Source organism: Lithobates pipiens, unplaced genomic scaffold (assembly GCF_037356315.1).
Source record: "Lithobates pipiens isolate NorthernLeopardFrog02 unplaced genomic scaffold, aLitPip1_a1.2 Scaffold_23, whole genome shotgun sequence".
Taxonomy (NCBI): Eukaryota; Metazoa; Chordata; class Amphibia; order Anura; family Ranidae; genus Lithobates; species Lithobates pipiens.
In genome coordinates this window covers 279,715,624-279,730,198 of record NW_027507785.1, presented here as the reverse complement: position 1 = coordinate 279,730,198, position 14,575 = coordinate 279,715,624, and the positions used below count along the sequence as shown (strand labels likewise).

Genomic DNA, 14,575 nt, shown 5'->3' with positions numbered 1-14,575 from the left:
GTAAAATAACCCATTCAGTTTAAAATAGAAATGAAAGTCAAAACATTTGTGTATAGATATAAAAACATTATAAAAAAAAAAAACGTTTTTTCCCTCTGTTCCTAGCAGCACAGAGAGGTGAGGGAGGTGAAACAGAAGCACACAGATTTTCCCAGTAAAAGGGTGAGCAGAAGTATGAGCATTGGAGGAGAGCACACTGAGTTCCCAGTACAGCTAGAAAACTGACCATAGTGGGCGCTCTTGTTTGGTGTGGTCAGTTTATAATAAGAAAGCAGAGGGAAGAGCAGGAACACCAGGGATTTTACACAAAGGAAGCAATACAAAGAAACAGAATACTTTTTCATACAAGTACATGGTACAGCAAGCACATATCAGGAATTTGAAATGTTGGGTTTACATATTCTTTAAGGAATATATATAAATTAGACTTTGTGCCCGAAGTTCAGCTTTAAGGTCCACCACACAGGAGCCAGTATTAACAAGCGCTGTGACCTATATAAGACTCGCAATAATCAGGCAATTTTGGGGCTCCTTTGCAAGTGATAACAAGCTCACATGGGTAAAGGAAGAACTAATTATTGCTTTCTAGGACTTTCCAATGAAGGGAAAACTTCACACTAGTTCAAAGACCTTTTACTTTTCTCAGTAGAAATGGAAATTAATTGCTTGAGTGTCTTAAAGCAGAACTATAGGCAAACGTTTTTCCTGATGCCAACATGGCAGCATACCCAGGGGCGTCTTTTTTTTTTTTTTTTTTTTTTTTACAAAAAGTCCCAGGACCGTCTTTAAGGCAGGGCAAAAGGGGCAGCTGCCCTGGGCCCTGTCATTGTTGTGTGGCCCTTAGCCTCATACTTGCCAACTATCCCAGTTTAAATTCCCTTGTCCCTTGAAGTTTTAGCCCCTTGCTGTGTCCCGATATCTCAGTGTGAAGTTCTGTTACTAATGCTGCTTAGCTCTGCCCTATTGCTGTGTACAGATGACTCAACTGCAGACACTGTGTTTACATGTGAATAATCTGCATTGTTATGTAAATAGCCACAGACCAGCGCATTGATATGTAAATAGAGGAATCATTCATATCCACCATCATTTCTGCTAAATGCTGCCCACTGGTATGGGTCTGGTATGGATTTTGGGGGGGGGGATCCCTACGCCATTTAAAAAAAAAATTGGCGCAGGGTTTACCTTAAAGCGGAGGTCCACCCTAAAATGGACCTCCGCTCATCGGAATCCCCCCCCCCTCCGGTGCCACAATTGGCACCTTTCAGGGGGGAGGGGGGTGCAGTTACCTGGATAATCCAGGTAACTGCACCCACTTCCGGGATAGCTGTTTGCGGAAAGGGGCGTAGATTACGCCCCTTTCCGCAACTGCCCGCCCCTTTGCGCAAGTGCCCCGCTGCCTGCTGGGAAACACACAGTTCCCAGAGGCAGCGGGGACCGTCCGGATTGCGCCGCGCGGCTCGCGCATGCGCAGTAGGGAACCGGGAAATGAAGCCGAAATTTCCTGATTCCCATACCCAAGATGGCGGCGGCAGCACCCGAGTGTCGATCTAGAGCGCTGGACAGGTAAATGTCACCATTTTAAAAGTCAGCAGCTGCAGTATTTGTAGCTGCTGACTTAAAAAAAAAAAAAAAAACGCGGAGTCCCGGCGGACTCCCGCTTTAATATTCATACCAGACTTGAAGGGCCTGGTATGGATTTTGGGATTTTTTTTTTTCATTTTTTGTTTGGAGTCCCCCCTTAATATTCATACCAGACCCAAAGGGCCTGGTAATGGACTGGGTGGGGGGGAACCCATGCCGTTTTTTTCAATAAGTTTTATTTATGCTGAGACCTGACAATTCATTATAGCCGCGATCTGTTTTAAAGTACTTTTTTTCCTTTAGAAATGTAATTTTGCTGTGGTACTGTTCTAAACACGACAAAACTGCGGCACTTTACAGGCATACTACAGACACCCCCCAGGCACAATATTTAAAGGAATATTTAATTTTTATTGTTTAACCATTATTAAAATCGCTGCTTCCGAAAAAACTTCTGTTTTTTAAAACTTTTTTTTGCATTGATACATGTCCCCTGGGGCAGGATTCGGGTCCCCAAACACTTTTTCTGACAATAACTTATAAAACGGGGGTTTGGGACTTTAAATGAGGCACGGTTAGGCGCTCCATCCCTGTATCTGGTGTATTCAAAAGGAGATTGGGACTTTAGATGAAGCAGTTGAAATGTGGAGGTAAGAGTAAAAAATATATATATTTTTTTATAACAAGTATAATAGAATATATATATATATATATATATATATATATATATATATATATATATATATATATACACACACACATCTTTATCCCTTTTGCGCCCCATCTTGCGGGAACAGGACAGACTTCCTGTCACTCCCGGTATGGCCGTGTTGAGTTTCCTACCAAAACAGAGATTTCATGTTATAAGGTATCTTACACCAATTTTTCTTGAGGAAAAAAAATGCAGTCCAAGGTTTCAAACATCGCATTTACTGCGGGCAGGCATTAAAGCAATACTATATCCAATCTCTAACGAGGATAAAAACCTGTATTGACAATTGAAGGAGAATCTTTCTCGTCTTTGCTTTGAAGAAAGGGTGAATATTATTATTATTATTATTATGTAGTGGCGGCTCCTGAAGAGCAAGCGCTATGCGTTTTTCAAAGTTAAAGTTATACCTGAACTGCAGTTTGGTTTGGGTACAATTGTGTAAATTTAGACTTCAGCATCAGTCTGACTGGACTGTGAGATGTTCAGCCTGGCCACAGGGGGCACTGTCTCTTCTGGAACTATGGTCTGGTTAGGTGCTTAAGCTGCTCTCTCGGAGCCCGCCCAGGGTGAGTTGCGCTCTCGCTGTGCTTTCTGGGAGAGGGTATTTAAGATGCGGACATCACGTGGTTTGGGGTTCCAGTCCAGATTGATTTACTGACTTCATGGTCCTGGTCTTCCTGACCAGCCCCCAGGAAGGCTATGGCCTGGGGTGCGGATCCACCCGATTTTGATGTCTCAGGGCTGACTAGCCCGAGGCAAGGAAACTAAAGGAGGATTCTGAGGTGGCTGGGTGCCGTCTCTGGTTTGGGAGAGACCCAGTGACTTCAAGCATTCCAGGGGAGGACTCTTCAGAAGAAGACCACATACGGGTTGGTTTCTTAATAAGAGCCTGGAAGGGCTGAAGTACCTAAGAGAATCCGGTCTAGTGGATATCGCCAAGCTGGCTGAAAGATCCAGGTATCCTATGAGTGTTCTTCAAGTTTAGTTTCCCTACTTGTTCTACAACAACGTCTGTGGCAGAGATTTGTTCCTGAGTAGGCCTTGTGAGAAAAGGACTGTTCAACTTGAGTGAACATCCAGTTGCGAATGGCTATTCTCTGGATGCAGTCAAAGTAAGCAAGTTCTTCAACATTTTGACTTTGACACTAAGCATTTGTACACACGGTCGGAGATTCCGACAACCAAATCCGTCCGATTTCGTCCGTCGGATTTTGTCCGACGGATCTTGTCCGAAACTGTTGCATACACACGGTCGGACAAAGTTGTCGGAAAATCCGATCTTTCAGAACGTGATGACATAATTTCGTTACGATGGGACTACATTTAGGCTAGTAGCCAATAGCTTTGATGTAGGAATTTGATCTGAGCATGCGTGGCACTTTGTCCGATCGGAATTCTCTACACATGATCAGAGTATGTCCGATCGGAGCAGTTTGTCAGAAAATATTTCCAGCAAGTTGGAAAATTTGGTCCGACGGATATTCCGACGGAAACAGTCCGATGCATACCACATACAGTCGGAATATCTGACAAAACGGTCCGATAGGACACATTCCAACGGAATCTCCGACCGTGTGTACAAGAGCTAAGAGTACCTGAACTTCCTTTCCAACCCTCTGATCCCAATTTAAGAGACTGTTCATTGTCTACGTTTTGCAAATAAAATCCATTCAAGTGGATCGGTTGTCAGTCTCTCGAGTTACTGGGCCATTTACCACGGGACACCCCTAGACGTGAAACGAGGAGAACAGAAGGTAACAGTAAGACCAAATCTAACCAGTAGTGCTACAATTATTATACATGATTTATATAGTGTGAACAGTTTAAGCAGCGCTTTACAATGTAGAGGGGGGACAGCACAATTACAGTACAGTTCAATACAGAAGGGACGGGAGGGCCCTGCTCGTAGAGCTTATATTCTAAAGGGAATATGACTTTTACCCAGATAATTGGCCTGCTATCCTTCTTTTTCAGCTGGCCTTCCTATTTGTTCTCAAACCATGAGTCAGTCACCATTTATGCAAAAGACCCTCAAAGTCAAAGGTGTGAGACCATCATGTGGTAAGTTTTAGGAAAAGAGTGCCTCCTTATGTGGATTGCTTTGATTTTTTCAGCTCAGCATGCTCGTGCTCATGCTCTCAAAGTTCAAGAGCCACAAAAGGCAGACACTCTTTGGAGGAACATAGATGCTACTCCCATTCAAGGGGAAAGTTTAGGGTTGCCACCTGTTTGGGATTCACCCGGACAGTCCGGGTTTGGAATCATGTGTCCAGGTTTCAAGCTACTTGAAACCCGGACACATTATTCAGAATGGACTATGGCCTCCCAGCAGGGTTGCTGGCTGCAGTTGTCTAAGTTAAGAGTGTCTGTTACAATTTTTTCACACTGCCCAAAGCCAGCACTAACAATCCCCCCCTACACACACACATACACACAGGAGAGGAGAGAGGGCTCAATCTCCTCTTCTTCCTCCTGCCCCTACCCCTCTGTGTCTGCCCACACTCCAATCCCTGGTGCTGTGCCTCAGAAAAGGAAAGTGGGGGGCTGGAAATTTGAAGTCCAGCAGCCTTAGATACATCTGGATGAGAGGTGCCAAGGCGTGAGTGAGCTCACCATCAATCCCTGTCTGTGACTAAAGTCTCCCCCTTCTCTCTCCTGCCTCTGAGTGAGTACACTAAGGTAAATCAGAGTTCTCAGAGCACCCCTTATATTAGAGTTCCCCTTTACACCAGAGTCCACAGTGTTCCCCCTTACATCAGAGTCCTCACCGTGCATCAGAGTTCTCAGTGTTCCCCCTTAAATCAGGGTTCCCAGAGCATCCCTTATGTTAGAGCCCCCAGAATTCTCCCTTACATCAGAGTCTGCAGAGTACCTTTTTACAGTGTAAGGGAACTCTGCAGATTCAGATGTAAAAGGGGAACTCTGTGAACTCTGATGTAAAGGGGGACTCTTGTGATTAACTTCATATGATTAGAAATGTTATTTACCATAATTGCAAAATATAGAGTTTATACTATAAAAAAAAATTAGCTGTGTGCCGCTAAAGTGTTCAGGTTTGACTTGAAGAAAAGGTGGCAACCCTAGATGTATGTGACAGGGGGCGCTGATCTGTTTGGTCACTGCTGGGAGGGAAAGGGAGCTGCTCAGTCAGTTGTGGGAAGGGGAGCTGAGCTACTGATCACTGGGGAGCTGTGGAGTCACTGCAGGGAGAAGATGAAGGATGAGTCACTGCTGGGAGGGGAAGCTGAGCTGCTGAATCGCTGCTGGAAAGGGGGAACTGCTGGAACGCACATAGGTGTAGGTCCCAGTGGAACACAAAACTTGAAAGAGTGCCAAAGCTCAAAATATAATTATTGTGTATATTCATGAAATAATAAAGTTCTCAAAAAAATAAATTTATAAATAAATAACAATTTTATCAAAAATAATAATAATAAATTGTCTTTGTGCTTTCTTCTAGTTGCTTAATCACACCATAAAACATGAACGTTCCCTTCAAGGATGATGCATTTTACTTCTGAGTTACTTAACCCCTTCAGTACCGGGCACTTTTACCCCCTACCTGCCCCCGGTCCATTTTCAGCTTTCAGCGCTGTCGCACTTTAATGCTCGGTTCCCATTAGTGCGATGTGAGAACCCTGCGAATCCAGTGCAGGTTCCCACATCGCACCCGACTCGCAGGCAATTCACACTGCCATATGCAAACTGCTGGGAGTGTCAATACAAAGTTAATGACACCCCCAGATTGGTTCGCAGATCTCAGTGCGAACTGTCAATTCGAACATAAATCGGATCGCAGGGGCTGTGAACATCCATGCGATCCGATTCTGAATTAAAAAAATGGTCTTGTGCAAGTTTGGTCCGAATGGAATGCAAATTCAGCTGTACTAGCTGTATGGCTGAAATCGCATCGCACATGTGATCTGCACTGCAGTGCAACACTGTATCCATATGAAAGTTTTATTATTTTTTTCCCACAAATAGAGCTTTCTTTTGGTGGTATTTAATCACTGCTGGGGTTTTTATTTTTTTGTAAAAAAATGAAAAAAAAAGATTGAATAAAAAAGAAAAGTTTTTTATTCCTCCGATACACCACATCACCAAGCACGGTAACGAACCTATCACAGTTATGGCAAACCTTGGCACCCCAGATGTTTTGGAACTACATTTCCCATGATGCTCATGCCCCCTGGATCGTAGTTGAGCATCATGGGAAATATAGTTCCAAAACATCGGGAGGGGGGGTGCCATGGTTCGCCATCACTGGCCTATCACGTAGGCTCTTTACCATGTGATTAGCTGTGTCCAATCACGGTTGATCACAGCGTTACTCGGAAGTTCCAGCTATCGGCTTTCCTCTATTCACGCTGACAGGGCGTAGAGTAGAAAGGAGAGCCAATAAGCAGCTTTCCTAACATGTGGGGGATCTGCGCTGATAATCAGTTTTGCTCCTTTTGGGATAAAGGTTTTACATGCATAAATAAAATCTGATCATTGTAAGTACCCCTGTCAGTGTTATAGGGTTTGTCTCATCCCTCTAACTGCTACTTCTGCAGGACAGATTGACCTTTTGGGAGAATAACAGACTTACTGGCTGGATCACCAGATGAAAATAAATGAAAGAAAAACCTAAAAAAAAAAAGGAAAATGAATGCAGCCCCCACATCTTTGGAAAGCTGCAATATAATAAATGTTTGTTTTTGGGTTTAATGCGGCTTTAAAGTGACAGATGTATTTTATATTGATAATGATTTGCTATCAATGCAAAAGACAACCAATAGCGTTGTCTGTAATGACAAGGCGCCAATACGTAGTAAAGCAGCTTCTGATTGGTCAGTTTTAAAATGTCAGGTAAGCTCAGCAGTACAGCCAACTGTCAGTTCAGTGGAGACAGAGACATGTCACGGAAGGACACAGCAGGACCTCCAGGCCTGGCCATGGATTGGGATTTCAGGGCTCTATCCGCCTGTCCCAATACTGACATCCTGGAACAGACAATTAGAAGAATGGCCTGGACCACATTCCATGAGCTGCGGCTGGAGGACAAATTCTGTGATGTTATCATAAAGGTGGACGATGCCGAGTTCAAAGCCCATAAGATCATTCTCTCTGTATGCAGCCTTTATTTTAGGTAAGTGTAGATAAATCATTACTGGCACACAAATTAGACCCGTTTAGCTCTAATCAATCTGCTATAACCTTGTCCAAGAACTGCAGCCAACATTAGTACTCAATGGAAATTGACCTCCATGGTATAATGGCCTCCCATTGCCTTCCCCTGTCTGGTGACAGTTGGCCTCCACTGGTCACAGAGACCGTTTTGCTTCAATGGCTGTTGGGCATGGCCTAGCCATAAGGTCAGGGAGGATTAGGCCCCAGCAACTAAGTGAAGCTAAACCTGAGGGCAAATTAGAGACTTTTCTGGCCAATAAAGGTGAATGTAGGATCTGCATTCAACACTCCCAGACTGGAGCTGAAGGCTTGCTGAAATCTCATGCATTGCTTTGTACACTTCCCCTCTATGAAGCTCCTCAGCTTGGCATTCCTAAGCCTTATCCCAACTTTTGAATCAGCATTTCATCCAAATACATAGCTTAGCTTGGCTTAGCTCTGAGGATGGGGGTGCGCCCCCGAAACACGCAAGCTGTACCCCGTGTTCTGTGCATGTCCATGCATTGTTTTTATGGCCTTTTGTCAGTACCCACTTTTATATAAAACATTTTTATTATTAAATTGTATGTCTACAATGCGCATACAACATTCACTTTACCTGGGCTTCCATCAACTACAGACCTATGTGTAGCATTTGTGCTACTGCAAATCCCCCCCCAAAAAAACAACATATTAAATGATGAAAAACTTTATTTTAATAAAAGAAGTCTAACATTAATTCTTCTCCTCCTCCCAGGGCTCTGTTTTCTGGAAGATGGACAGAGAGAGAAAATAATGTGTGTCATATACCCGGAATTTCCCCAGACATAATGAGCTTGGTCCTCCAGTATATCTACACCAATGCAGTATCCATCAATTCCGAGAACGCACAAGCATTGTTAATGGCCGCAGAGCAGTTCAATATCCTGGGTCTAAAATGGCGATGCTCGGATTTCCTCATTGGCCAGCTATGTCCTGAGAACTGCATTGGCATTGGCAGGTTCTCCAGACAGGTTCATTGCCCCAAGCTGCATGAGAACAGCCATGCGTACATTCTTCACCACTTTCACAAAATAGCATTGACCTCCGAGGAGTTTCTGGATCTGTCCCTAACAGAGTTTGAGGATCTTATTACCAAAGACAATCTTGTTGTTAAAAGAGAGGAATTCGTCTTTGAAGCCATCATCAAGTGGATTGAGCACAACCCCAACAATCGTAGGCAATACATCACCAACCTACTGCCTAAGGTAAGGTGGGGAACTCCATTTACTCATTGGGGTTGATTTACTTAAACTGGAGAGAGCAAAATCTGGTGAAGTTTTACATGGTGTCCAATCAGCTTCTAACTTCAGCTTGTTCAATTAAGCTTTGACAAAAAAAAACCTGGAAGCTGATTGGTTTCTTTGCAGAGCTGCACCGGTTTTAGCGAATCAAACCCAAGGTAAGAAAAAAAATATTCCATATTTTGTAGGTGCATTCTCGCACAGTGCAAGCAGCACCCCTGTTGAACTTCTTTGAGAAAAACAGAGAAGGTTTTCAATTTCTCCCAGCCCATAGTTTGTACAAATGTATGCAAAATGTTATAGGTAATCGTAAATCGGAATGCCACCCTACAGGGGAAGTTCTGCTTTAAGTCCTTCTCCACTGTCACTTTTTTTGCACTTCATTTTTTGGGGAGGGGGGGGGGGGGGAGCAGGTACCTAGTTTTAAAGGGTACCCGCTCCCACTTCCGTTCAGATCTCCTAGGTGATCTGAGCAGAAGTTCTCCTCTCCCACCCTCCCCACAGTCTTCTGGGACACATCACAGGTCCCAGAAGACTGGGACCACTCACAATGTGCAGCACAACTTGTGAAGCCAAGCTGGCTGTGAAGCCAAAAGCGAGGGGGCAGAGCTGAGCCCTTCCTGCGCTGAGGGGAATTGATGTCACCAGCCCAGGCACTGAAGGAGGTAGACTACGACAGACCTCCTAGCAACAGGCATTTAGAGGTGAGTTTAAAAAAAGAATAATATTTTTTTTAGGAATTTTTTTTTTGTGGAGCACCACATTAAGTACCAGAAGGATTTACTCACTTAATGATCAGGCCATTTTTTGCGATACAGCACTGCGTTGTTTTAACTGAGAATTGCGTGGCCATGCGATGCTGTACCCAAACACAATTGTTGTTGTTTTTTTCCCACAAATATAGCTTTCTTTTGGTGGTATTTGATCACCTCTGCGATTTTTATTTTTTTGCGCTATAACCAAAAAGCCCGACATTTTTGAAAAATAAAAAAACAATATTTTTTACTTTTTGCTATAATAATTACCCCCCCCCCCCACCAAAAAAAATTAATAATAATTTCTTCATCAATTTAGGCCATCATGTATTATTCTACATATTTTTGGTAAAACAAATCGCAATAAGCGCATATTGATTGGTTTGCACAAAAGCTATAGTGTATACAAAATAGGACAAAGATTTATGGCATTTTTATTATTATTATTTTTTTGTACTAGTAGTGGCGATGATCTGCGATTTTTAGATGGACTGTGACATTGCGGCGGATAGATCGGCACTTTTGACACTTTTTTGGGACCATTGACATTACAGTGATCAGAGCTAAAAATAGCCACTGATTACTGTATAAATGACACTGGCAGGAAAGGGGTTAACACTAGGAGCGATGAAGGGGTTAAGTGTATCCTAGGGAGGTGTTCCTAACTGTGGGGGGAGGGGACTGACTGGGAGTACAGAGAGATCACTGTTCCTGATCACTAGGAACAGACAATCTCACTGATCTCTACTGTCTGAACTCTACTTTGTTTACAATGGCAATTCGTTCTGCCTCTCTGAGGAGCTATCGCAGATAGCAGGCGGACATCGCGTCCGCCAGATCCGCTCATCGGCTCCCCTGCTGTGCAGCGGGCTCGCACGTGCGCCCACAGTGACTCATACACAAAACGACATACAGGTGTGTCGTGTCTTGCAATAGGACCGCCCTGACGCAGTATATATGCGGTGGGTGGGTTAAAAAAGTCAGCAGCTACAGGACTTGTAGTTGCTGACATTTCTTCTTTTTTTCCAGAGTGAACCTCCTTTTTAAACTGAACAGTTTAAAGGTATCTTTCTTTATCTGAGAGTGTTGTCTATCTCAACCCATTTATGGTTAGATCATTTTTGTTTCTCTATAGCAGCCTTTCTCAACCTTTTCAACAAAGAGGAACCCTTGAAATAGTTCTCCGGTCTCAAGGAACCCCTGCTAAAAATTAGAGCTCTACAACTCATGATACATTAGCTTGATGGTCAGTGAGAAGAATGGTCCTTACACTTGTGGTCATTGGGAGGAATTACCTAAATAGCTAAAAAGATCAATGGTGTCAGTGGGAACTTATCTGAGAGGCAGAAATTTCTCAGTGCTGAAGGAACCCCTAGCAACCTCTGGACGAACCCTATGGTTCCAAGGAAACCCTGGTTGAGAATCACTCCTCTATAGGCTCCCTGATAAGGATGAGCCGAACACCCCCCTGTTCAGTTCGCACCAGAACCTGCGAACAGACCTAAACTTTGTGTGAACTTTAGAACCCTATTAAAGTCTATGGGACTCGAACGTTCACAATCTAAAGTGCTAATTTTAAAGGTTAATATGCAAGTTACTGTCCTAAAAAGTGTTTGGGGACCTGGGTCCTGCCCCAGGGGACATGGATCAATGCAAAAAAAAAGTTTTAAAAACTGCGTTTTTTTCAGGAGCATTGATTTTAATAATGATTAAAGTGAAACAATAAAAGTGTAATATTTCTTAAATTTCGTACCTGGGGGGTGTCTATAGTATGCCTGTGAAGGGGCGCATGTTTCCCATGCTTAGAACTGTCCCTGCACAAAGTGTCATTTCGCAAGGAAAAAAAGTATTTTAAAGCGGAGGTCCACCCTAAAGTGGACCTTCCACTCATTGGAATCCTCCCTACAGGTCCCTGTACAGTACAGGTATCTGCACCCACTTCCGGGATAGCTCTCTGCGGAAAGGGGCGTAGATTACGCCCCTTTCCGAAAATGCCCCGCTGCCTGCTGGGAAACACACAGATCCCAGAGGCAGCGGGCCCATCCTTATTGGGCAGCGCGACTCGCGCATGCGCAGTAGGGAACCAGGAAATGAAGCCGAAAGGCTCCACTTTCTGATTCCCATACCCAAGATCGCGGCGGCAGCACCCGAGAGCCGATCGAGAGATCGGCTTCGGGTGCCGACATCGCGGGCGCGCTGGACAGGTAAGTGTCACTATTTTAAAAGTCAGCAGCTGCAGTATTTGTAGCTGCTGGCTTTAAAAAAAAAAAAAAAAAACGCGGACTCCCGGCGGACTCCCGCTTTAAAATCACTTTCCATTGTCGGCTCCCGTAATACAGAGAACACTCAATAAGTGTTCTCTGTATTAGCCGACAATTCATTCATTGATAAAAAAATAAATAAAAAAAATAAAGCGTGGGGGTTCCCCTAAATTCAATTACCAGGCCCTTCAGGTCTGGTATGGATATTAAGGGGAACCCCGTGTCAAATTTAAAAAAAAATTGACGTGGGGGTCCCCCTAAATATCCATACCAGACCCTTCAGGTCTGGTATGGATATTAAGGGGAACCCCGCATCAAATATAAAAAAAATTTGCCGTGGGGGTCCCCCTAAAAATCCATACCAGACCCTTTATCCGAGCACGCAACCTGGCAGGCCTCATGAAAAGAGGGGGGGGCGAGAGAGCGCCCCCCCTCCTGAACTGTACCAGGCCACATGACCTCAACATTGGGAAGATGCTTTGGGGGTCTGTGACCCCTCAAAGCACCATGTCCCCATGTTGATGTGGACAAGGGCCTCATCCCCACAACCCTTGGCCGGTGGTTGTGGAGGTCTGCAGGCGGGGGGGCTTATCAGAATCTGGAAGCCCCCTTTAACAAGGGGACCCCCAGATCCCGGCCCCCCTGTTTGAAATGGTAAGGGGGTACAAAAGTACCCCTACCATTTCACAAAGAAAGTGTAAAAATGTTTAAATAAGACAACACACTTGAAAAATTCCTTTATTAAAAATAAAAAAAATAAAAAAAAGATTCCAGCGGTGGTAATCCACTCTTGCGATCAGCGATGGCTGATCTGATCCAGCGACGGGGATCTCACAGTCCTGCGCTGTCCATACATGCATCAGTCTTCTGTCTCCACTGCGGAGACACTGCGGGGATCCCAGCACTGACGTTTCTTATATTAGGAGGGCGGGGCCACCTGTCACCTGACCCCGCCCCCTCTGACACTGGTGAGGGAAGCCATGGGGTTCCCCAGTGACGTATGGGTGACCCCGCCCCCTCTGATGTAACGCACCTGCGTTACATCAGAGGGGGGCGGGATCACCCATACGTCATTAGGGAATCCCTGGGTCAAGAGTCAAGAAAAGTCGATAAGGCCAACAAAAAGTAAATGCAAGAATCTAGAAGAGTATGCTCTTAAAGCCCAACTCTAAGAACAATAATAAAAAAAAATACAGTGGGCCCTTCCACACTGCAAGGGTCACATGCTATATTCAGCCATGGTCCTTCATGTTAAGGTGACCTTTAAGACCATACCCATCATCCTTGTGAAACCTGTTTGCCACATGAAGTAAACACGGTAACACGTGTTGTCTCTTACAGGTCGGAGGATCTAATGCAGGCGGCAAACTGCGCAGTGCCGAGGCCTATAACCCAGCCAACAACATCTGGACCGAGATCGCCTCCATGTTCAGCCCACGCAGCAACTTCGGGATTGAAGTACTGGAGGATCTCCTTTATGTGATTGGAGGTTTCAACGGTTTCGAAACAACCTTTGAAGCAGAGTACTATGACAGGAAGTGGTACGGCGTCCACAACATGAACATCCATCGCAGTGCCCTGGACTGCTGCATTTTGCCCGGCCTCCCCAACGTCCGGGGATTATGCCGCTAGTCGAGACACATTCTACAGAGAGGGAGAAAGGCAGGCATTATCCGACAGCTCTTTATAAGTGTAACGGAATGAAGTGACTCCTTAAAGCACATCAATATAAACTGTAGTTGGGAATAAATTACAAAACTGAACTCAAATGTTACTGTTAGGGGAGGGGCTAGGACGGTGAAGGCACTCGGGCTCTATAGCGATTTGAGGAGCTGATCGAGATTTTGGATGTGCGGCTCGATGTTGCATTTTAATTTCATGTCCGTATTAGTGTGGTGCGCTGGAAGCACCCACACATTTATTGTGAGTACACTGTACATTTTAATAAACGCATGTTAAAGTGTTTTAAACAACTCAAGCACTATTGGAGTCTTTTTCTCTGTATATACTCTGCTGATGACATACTGAGGAGGAGATCTTGGGAGAAGTTTAGGAGCCATATGTGTTGGATTCTCACTGCGTCCTGGGGGGGCTCACAGGCATTGTCTGACCCTGCTTAGTTTGGGGGCTCGCACTCCCAGAGGTGAGCCTATACCCATGGGGGGGGGTCACAAGTGAGGTGATTCGTTGGTGGTCTGGACGTTTTACATAGGATTTCAATATTTTTATTTGTTCATCAATCAACATCCATTTGTGGAATTCAATCAATAAGTCCCTCTTTTTTTTCTCCACCCAAGGGTGGAACACAATTTTTGACTGCAGCAAACACAGAAATTCATTTTTTGTACACGGGGTTTTGGGCACATATCAATTTAATTATACACAAATATATTTATTGCGCCGTTGGCTCACATATTTCACATTTGTGGAATTTTCCCTTTTTTTAATATGGACTTTTCTGCACATTATTGAATGGACATTTAATTTTGCACTTTATGTGTTTTTTGATTCAATGATTTTTGATATTTGTTTATATTTCACGATTCAGCGCTGCACTCTTATATATTGATTTTTATGCATATGGGGATGTGATCAGTGCTAGCAGCTGGTCTTTTGAATACCTTTCACACACGCATACTGGGGGTTATTTACTGAAGGAAAATCCACTTTGCACTGCTCGTGCACTTGGAAGTAAAGTCACTGTAGATTAGAGGTAGAGATGCAAGGAAAATAAAAAAACAGCATTGCATTTGCACTTGATTGGATGCTAAAATCAGCAGAGCTTCCCTCATTTCAGATCTACCCCTTAGATTTAGAGCGACTGCACTT

At 44.2% G+C, this 14,575-nt stretch overlaps 1 protein-coding gene across 1 annotated transcript; it reads left to right on the top strand.

Annotated features, from left to right (window-relative positions):
- The first annotated feature begins 8,210 nt into the window (after window positions 1–8,210).
- Window positions 8,211–13,599, top strand: LOC143927043 (kelch-like protein 10). The gene is made up of 2 exons (XM_077451017.1): window positions 8,211–8,694; window positions 13,088–13,599. Exons 1-2 carry the CDS (start codon window positions 8,278–8,280, stop codon window positions 13,376–13,378), a joined length of 708 nt encoding a protein of 235 aa, XP_077307143.1. The 5' UTR covers window positions 8,211–8,277; the 3' UTR covers window positions 13,379–13,599.
- Window positions 13,600–14,575: the final 976 nt, after the last annotated feature.